The 9,370-nt window shown below is 42.7% G+C and overlaps 1 protein-coding gene across 1 annotated transcript in view; it reads left to right on the forward strand.

The window, feature by feature from the left end:
- Positions 1-1,452: 1,452 nt before the first annotated feature.
- The window catches only part of LOC144976344 (neo-calmodulin-like), a 30,726-nt gene continuing 22,808 nt past the window's right edge, over positions 1,453-9,370 (forward strand). The window contains exons 1-3 of the mRNA XM_078920585.1: positions 1,453-1,471; positions 4,675-5,821; positions 7,548-7,645. Coding sequence (XP_078776711.1) covers positions 5,581-5,821; positions 7,548-7,645 — 339 coding nt within the window. The 5' untranslated portion in view covers positions 1,453-1,471; positions 4,675-5,580. The remainder of the gene's footprint in view (positions 1,472-4,674; positions 5,822-7,547; positions 7,646-9,370) is intronic.

The following is a 9,370-nucleotide window of genomic DNA, read 5'->3' on the forward strand; positions in this document are numbered from 1 at the left end:
CTTCTCCTTCTCCGTCTCCTTCTCTTCCTCCTTCTCCTTTTCCTCCTTCTCCTCTTCCTCCTTCTCCTCTTCCTCCTTCTCCTTCTCCTCTTCCTCCTTCTCCTTTTCCTCCTTCTCCTCTTCCTCCTTCTCCTTTTCCTCCTTCTCCTCTTCCTCCTTCTCCTCTTCCTTCTTCTCCTCTTCCTTCTTCTCCTCTTCCTCCTTCTCCTCTTCCTCCTTCTCCTCTTCTTCCTTCTCCTTCTCGTTCTCCTTCTTATCCTCCTTCCTCTCATCTCATCATCATCATCATCATCATCATCATCATCATCATCATCATCATCACCATCACCATCATCATCATCATCACCATCATCGCCACCACCATCATCATCACCGTCATCATCACCATCATCATCATCATCATCATCATCATCACCACCATCATCATCATCACCACCATCACCATCATCATCATTATCACCACCACCATCATCATCATCATCATCACCACCACCATCATCATCATCACCACCACCATCACCACCATCACCACCACCATCATCACCACCACCACCACCACCACCACCATCATCATCACCACCACCATCACCATTTTCCCACATACCATATCGACCACAGACGTATCAGAATCGATACCAATTAACCAAAACTACCCAGCCCCACTTTTACCCACTAAATCTCTGCAGTTCGATCCTCATCCCCAATCCAATAACAATATACAGCCGCGAGTCGCGTGACGTGAGAGGGAAGAGAGAGGCCGTGAATCTTCACGACAACGTAATCGCCCATTTTTATTTGTTTTATCAAAGGCGTCTCGCGTGAGACAGCAGACACAGGGTTGCCAGGTTGGAATATAAATTGCCAAAATAATCGTTGATTTTTGTACTTAAAACTCCCAGTGTTCGCTGGGAATAGACAAATTCCCCCCTTGGAATGTATGAATATAGCCAATCCATTTACTATCTATCGTTCCCCTGGAAGCGACGAATGTTTAAATCTTCAATTGGATTCAGTAGTCTGATGTCACGCAGCCCGGCAACGGCGGCCATCTTAGTTCTAAACAAAGGAAATCATTACTTTTTATTCTTCATGCTGGCTAGAACTTTTCATTCCCTTTTCATATGCCTTTTGATCAGAATGTGTAAAAGTCAAAACATTGATCAAATTTATGTGTTTTTTTTTCCTCTGGAAACGTTTTTATGCTCGCCGGAGAAATATTTCATACGAGCGTCCGCCATTTTCCCGATAGTTTAGAGCCAGTGTTACTAAGTTACCATGCGTCATTAGGAAGGAAGTGACGTTACGACTGTTGAATCCTATTAGGCAGCTCCGATTTACTCATCTACACATTTTGGCATTATTTTTCCAAAACTATCTGGCAACCGTAAGCGGAGATGGCGTTTATAACACTCGGGAGTCAGATATGAAGACAGATTGTTTTTGGAGTTCTCCATTGTGTGAGGTGTGAAAAGTAACGGCTGTGTTGTGGGATTGTGTCTGCTATAGATAGTATGCAGATGACGTCACTCAGGCCTTTGTTATTGTTTTTGCCATCCGCGTTTGTGAGTTGTTCTCACTAAACTGTATTAACTAGACTATAAAAGTTCATGGTTACACAGAGTTTGTGTGTTGGTCCGTTATACTTCCGGATGGAAATATTGTGAACTCCTTGGCCAAGCGCATTCTATCTATAGGAATCTTGTGATATCTGCTCTCTTGGGAATTTTCAACAATAGTTTTTGTGAAGCATTAATTAATAATTAATAATGAATTATTCCGTTGATATTTTGGATTCTATGGAGATCTGACAACCCAATTAATTTGTTAAGGGCTCATTGTTGTCATTAAAATGATCTCAAAGCGTCAGAGTTGCGTCAGTTGACGCATAGTTGCGTCAAACCGTAGCCATCGTTATGTTATAGATAGTATGCGCTTGGCTAAGAAGCTCATAATATTGCCATCCGGAAGTATAACGGACCAACACACAAAACTGTGTGTATCCATGAACGTTTATAGTCTGGTTAATACAGTTCATTGAGCATTACTCATAAAGGCGGATGGCAAAAGACAATAACAAAGACCTGAGTGACGTCATCTTCGAACTATCTAAAGCCTGACACTGAAATCTTAAGGACTGGCAGTTTGACGTCATTATTTGTTTTGTTTTTTTCACCGCCTAGTGAGTTGTCGTGAGTAGTGCTCATGGAAACAAGTTATTTCATTGGTTGAACTATTGAATACAACTCACGATTTGTTTTCTTTTGTGGCCAAAGACTGGTATTTTGACGCCATTTTTTGGTCAGTGTCAGGCCATAACTTTACGAAGGCCACGGTCAAACCAACGCAAAATAATTTAATATTCATTACACCAATGTTAAATCAAAACCTAAAATGCGTTACGTTATCAGACCTGCAAATAAGTGCACGTCGGATTCATACATTGAAATAAAATTCTTTATAGATATCCTTTTTTTTTAATGATTTTTTTAAAAAGCTTTTCTATCAGAGCAATATTCACTAAACGTGCTCAAAACGCTTTACAATGGGTCCCAAGCCAACAGCAACTCTTTAAGATGTAGGATAAGACATGGCGATCGTTAGGCAATACACAATATATATTACAATATATTTTTTGACAGAGATATTGCCGTTAATGGCCAGGTACTCATTTTACACCTGCGTAAGATTAGAGAATGTGAGTAAAGAGCCGTTTGTAACGACTCCGCTACGCTCAAAGCGGGACTCAAACCCAAGACCTTCCAATCTGAAGGCGAGTGTCACACAATAATCAAGACCTCGGAGCAGTCACCAGTCAACTGTCGTACTCTGGGAAAACGAGTATTTAAAATTTGGCCAGACTAGTCTTCCTTCAAATGTCAATCGATTCTCATATCGGCAAAAACTCTCGAACCTGGGACTTAAGGAAGACCTCGCGAAGTAAATGTCTATATCTATCTATCTATCTATCTATCTATCTATCTATCTATCTATCTATCTATCTATCTATCTATCTATCTATCTATCTGTCTGTCTGTCTTCTATCTATCTATCTATCTATCTTCTATCTATCTATCTATCTATCTATCTATCTATCTATCTATCTATCTATCTATCTATCTATCTATCTATCTATCTATCTATCTATCTATCTATCTATCTATCTATCTATCTATCTATCTATCTATCTATCTATCTATCTATCTATCTATCTATCTATCTATCTATCTATCTATCTATCTATCTATCTATCTATCTATCTATCTATCTATCTATCTATCTATCTATCTATCTATATCTATCTGTCTATATGTCTATATCTATCTATCTATCTATCTATCCATCCATCCATCCATCCATCCATCCATCCATCCATCCATCCATCCATCCATCCATCCATCCATCCATCCATCCATCCATCCATCCATCCATCCATCCATCCATCCATCCATCCATCCATCCATCCATCCATCCATCCATCCATCCATCCATCCATCCATCCATCCATCCATCCATCCATCCATCCATCCATCCATCCATCCATCCATCCATCCTCATCCATCCATCCATCCATCCATCCATCCATCCATCCATCCATCCATCCATCCATCCATCCATCCATCCATCCATCCATCCATCCATCCATCCATCCATCCATCCATCCATCCATCCATCCATCCATCCATCCATCCATCCATCCATCTATCTATCTATCTATCTATCTATCTATCTATCTATCTATCTATCTATCTATCTATCTATCTATCTATCTATCTATCTATCTATCTATCTATCTATCTATCGATCCAAGTGTGTCCGACTGACAGACCGACTGACTGAATGTCCCATCCATCTCAATAATTAACACATTAAGTCCCTTGAACAGCAGGAGGTGATTAAAAGTCACCCTTAACCGAAGCGTCTCACGAGAATACAACGTCCAGGAGTCGCTAGCCTTTGGGAATACTCTTGTTTTCAACGACTATCAAATAGGGAAGGGAATACTCTTCAACAGTCGTAACGTCACTTCCTTCCTAATGACGCATGGTAACTTAGCAACACTGGCTCTACACTATCGGAACAATGGCGGACGCCCGTATGAAATATTTCTGCGGCGAGCATAAAAGCGTATCCAGAGAGAAAAAACACATAAATTTGATCTTGTTTTGACTTTTACACATTCTGATCACAAGACAAATGAAAAGTTCTAGCCAGCTTGAAGAATAAAAAGCAATGATTTTCTTTGTTTAAAACCAAGATGGCCGCCGTTGCCGGGCGGCGTGACATCAGACTACTGAATCCAATTGGGATTTCAAAACACTGGAATGTGTAAATCGACTCCTTCTCATGCCTAAGTACATACCTTGTGTAACAGATCTTCTGGTTTCAGACTGATGGAATCTTGTTTTATGGTCTAAATACATGCTGGTTGTTAATTATTTTTTAAAAACCATCCATTCTCGATCTTTTACAGGCGTCATGGCTCGTCCTACATCTTAAGTGTTGCTGTTGGCTAGGAACCCTTTGTAAAGCGCTTTGAGCGCGTTATCGCGTGTATATTTCCCTATATTCAAGCTTAAGTTTTTGTTTTGTTGTTTTCGTTGTTGTCGTTGTATGTTTGTTGTTGTTGTGTAACCTGTTATACAACCGATTTAACTGTTATGTCAATTTTTTAAGTAAAGTCTTGTCAACAATAAGATATGAACATTTTCAACAAGAAATAGACAACACAGTAACGTGAATTGGTCTCCCTTCTGACTTCATCAATTTGGGAGTTGTTCATCTCAGGGTTTGTGCGTTATCTCCTCAACAAATGGGATTTTCTCTTCTCAAAGTCCGTCTTTTCAAGAAGGAACAATCGAATAATTTATATACCTACACAATTCATTAATAAACGTGTTGTAACTTTGTTGTTTTATTTCCCAACGGATTCACACAGACATCGGTTATAACGTTGGACACAGAATATTGGAATTATCGTTAAGAACCATCGCTATTGAATAATAATCTTATGTGACAATGACTAATCGCAATCGTTATTAGCACTCAATTCATTGTTTCACCATTACTGCATCTGTCAACAACCACATCCACCACCACCACCACCGTCACCAACAACGCTAAATACTTCATAAGTCAACTACCAAAACCACCACCACCACCATCATCACCACCACCACCATCATCATCAACACCATTACAAACAAACAAATCATCATACGTTGCTGCCGCTAGGACATTTGTCAAAACTTATCACACAAAAACAACATCAATAACACAGCTATCACCACCACCGTCACCAACAACACTAAATACTTCATAAGTCAACTACCAAAACCAACACCACCACCATCATCATCACTACCACCACCAACATCAACACCACTACAAACTAACAAATAATCATAAATTGCCGCTGCGATTAAAACTGCTAGGACAGTTCTCAAAACTTACCACACAGAAAAAACATCAATAAGACAGCTATCACCACCACCACAACATCCATCATTATACACGAGTCTATAACGACTACCACAATCACCACCACCAGCATCACCACAACCAGCAAACCGACAACCCCCCATGGCCAAATACATCCCCCCGGCCCTATTACTGGCGCCCCCAGAGGCCATCCCCGTGTCCCCCACCAAGCGTGGTAAAGATCCTTTACTCTCCCCAGAGCTCCGCGAAGCCTTCAGACTCTTCGACAAGGATGGCGACGGGTCCATTTCTACGGAAGAGCTCGGCACGGTCATGCGCAACTTGGGCCAGTTTCCGTCCACGGAAGAACTCAATCTGATGTTGAAGGAAATCGACATTGACGGTGAGTCCACAGCGACGTATAGATGTTTTACAGGTCTGGTTACCGGACGCAGTTATGGGCTCGTTTAACGTTGTTGTAATGGACAATATTTTACCTTGATTTGAGAATATTTCCATTACAACAATGAGACCGTAACAATTTAGGTTGTCAGAACTGCAAAGAAGTGCACGTCGGTCCACAACATTTTTACTTATCATAAATTATTTTTAAAAACATTGAAAAACAAAACAAAAAAAAAACAACTACAAATTGTGAACAGTCGTTTCAAAATGATGTGAGTTTGGTGGTGTGTGTGTGTGTGTGTGTGTGTGTGTGTGTGTGTGTGTGAGGGGGTGGGTGGGGGGGGGGTTGAATACTGTATCTCCAAACCTCGTTATCTTCTTTGTTCCTATTTTAAGACCCTTATGATTATCTCCCCCTAGAATATTTCTTTGGGCCAATTATTTGATGATGTCTGAGAGACCTAAACACAGGGAAGGACAGAAAGGAAACAAAGAGAGACAGAGAGACAAATGACCTGAGAGACGGAGACAAACAGAGTCGAAGAGAGACAAAAAGATAAAAAAAAGAGACAGAAAGAGATCAAAGAGACCGAGAGAGACAGACAGATATTCTATCTTCACGAAGTTCGTTGAGTGGATTCTTCAATAGTGAAAATAATGGCCTCACAATTTTGATGGAACATTCTAGTTTTGCTAGCAGCGAGGATCAGCGGTACGGTCTTTGATTCGTACCCAAAAGGTACCGAGTTCGATGACGCGCTGCTGCGATGTGTGTCCTTGAGCAAGTTACCTCGCCCTAGCTCAATTTGTAGCGCTGCACTGCGGCTGACGCCTGGATTATTCTATTATTTCTTTTGAATAAACCATAGAGACAAATTTCCCCTATGGGATGAATATAGGGAATTTTAATTTTTTTTTAATTGAGGGGGGAGACAGACAGAGAGAGAGAAAGAGAGAGGAGAGAGAGAGAGAGAGAGAGAGAGAGAGAGAGAGAGAGAGAGAGAGAGAGAGAGAGAGAGAGAGAGAGAAACAGAGAGAAACAGAGAAAGGAAGAGAAAGATAGGGAGAGATATGAAAAGAGAGAGGAGGGGATGAGAGAGAGAGAGAGAGAGAGAGAGAGAGAGAGAGAGAGAGAGAGAGAGAGAGAGAGAGATTTTTTTTGGTCATTTTCATGGCCTAATTTTGATGGAACATTCTAGTTAGTAAGCGAGGCTAGTGGTACGGTCTCGAATACGAAAGGTCCGAGTTCGATCACCGCGCTGCTATGTGAGTCCTTGAGCAAGTCACTGCTAGCTCAATTTGTGGCGACTGCACTGCGGTAACGCCTGGATTATTCCGATATTTCTTTTGAATGAACCATAGAGGACAAATTCCCTAGGAATGAATATAGGAATTTTATTTTTTAATTGAGGGGGAGACAGACAGAGAAGAGAGAGAGAGAGGAGAGAGAGAGAGAAAAGAGAGAGAGGAGAGAGAGAGAGAGAGAGAGAGAGACGAGAGAGAGAGAGAACAGAGAGAAACAGAAGAAGAGAAGATAGGGAGTATGAAAAGAGAGAGGAGGGATGAGAGAGAGGAGAAGGAGGACGAGAGGAGAGAGTGAGAGAACGAGAGAGAGAGAGATTTATTTTGGTCATTTTCAGCATGTTCGTTGATGAATTAATTCCATTGTAAATATGATGATGACGTCACAATAATTCCATTTCCTGCTTGACTCCATTTCGCAGGCGATGGAACTTTCTCGTTCGAGGAGTTTGTGCAGGTGATGGCGAACATGGGCGGCATCAGTGAGAACACGAGAACGGAGAGATTGAGCAGCCTTCAGGTGAGGGCTGGATTTATTTCATTAATACGCGGAAGATGAGTGACCATTCCGTCGTCTCTACGATGAGATGGAAGGGATGCATTTCTCGTGTTTGATCTCGCTTATAACCCCCCCCCCCCCACCCCTCTCTCTCCTCTTACCCCCCTCCCTCCATCCCTCTCTCTCTCCTCTTGCCCCCCCCCCTCCACCCCTCTCTCTCCTCTTACCCCCCTCCCTCCATCCCTCTCTCTCCTCTTGCCCCCCCCCTCCATCCCTCTCTCTCCTCTTGCCCCCCCCCCCTCCATCCCTCTCTCTCCTCTTACCCCCCTCCCTCCATCCCTCTCTCTCCTCTTGCCCCCCCCCCCTCCATCCCTCTCTCTCCTCTTACCCCCCTCCCTCCATCCCTCTCTCTCCTCTTGCCCCACCCCTCCATCCCTCTCTCTCCTCTTACCCCCCTCCCTCCATCCCTCTCTCTCCTCTTGCCCCCCCCCCCTCCATCCCTCTCTCTCCTCTTACCCCCCTCCCCTCCATCCCTCTCTCTCCTCTTGCCCCCCCCCCTCCATCCCTCTCTCTCTTACCCCCCTCCCTCCATCCCTCTATCTCCTCTTGCCCCCCCCCCCTCCATCCTCTCTCTCTCCTCTTACCCCCCTCCCTCCATCCTCTCTCTCCTCTTGCCCCCCCTCCACCTCTCTCTCCTCTTACCCCCTCCCTCAATCCCTCTCTCTCTTCTTGCCCCCCCCCCCCGTCACTTCCCTATTCAAATTCCTACCCTCTCCTTCTCCTTACTCTCCTTTTTTGTCTCATCTTTTTGATGATCTTCTTTTCTTCCTCCTCCTCCTCCTCCTCCTCCTCATCCTCCTCCTCCTCCCCCCTCCTTATTCTCATTCTCTGCCTCTCGTCTTCTTCTTCTTCTTCTATTATTCTATTTGCACAGACGGATCAAAATCAACCCCGTCAGAACTCGGAACTAAACCTGTCCATTTGATCGTAAGACTAACACTCTAGCCACTGGGCTAACGGTTACCCTGGAAGTGAATTTCGTCGCCTGACAGACTAAATATTATCGGAAAACAACGTAATTTTCTGTCATTATGACAGCATCCCAGGGAATACAAAACAAATAACAGATTCCTGTCTGTCTTATCTATCATGTAAGGAATACAGGCAACTTTGATTATAACGTTAGAATATCACCAAATATAACACAAAGAATTATAGATAGTATGCGCTTGGCTAAGAAGCTCATAACATTGCCATCCGGAAGCATAACGGACCAACACACAGACAACTGCGTGTATCCATGAACGTTTATAGTCGGGTTAATACAGTTCAGTGAGCATTACTCATAAACGCGGATGGCAAAAAACAATAACAAAGACCTGAGTGACGTTATCTTCGAACTATCTATAGATAGTATGCAGATGACGTCACTCAGGCCTTTGTTATTGTTTTTGCCATCCGCGTTTGTGAGTTGTTCTCACGAAACTGTATTAACCTGACTATAAACGTCCATGGTTACACAGAGTTTGTGTGTTGGTCCTTTATACTTCCGGATGGCAATGTTGTGAACTCCTTGGCCAAGCGCATTCTATCTATAGACACCAGCCCGTCATATTCAATTCATGATAAAGATAGTGTAAAATTGGCGCCACTCGGGTCTTTGTTATTGTTTATATCCAGACATTGTTATGAGTAGTTTTCGTATCAATCAATCTTATATAAACGTTCAAGGTTACGCATAGTTAT

The sequence above is a fragment of the Berghia stephanieae genome, chromosome 7, assembly GCF_034508935.2.
Source record: "Berghia stephanieae isolate SIO BIC M18660-M18661 chromosome 7, UCSD_Bste_1.3, whole genome shotgun sequence".
NCBI lineage: Eukaryota > Metazoa > Mollusca > Gastropoda > Nudibranchia > Aeolidiidae > Berghia > Berghia stephanieae.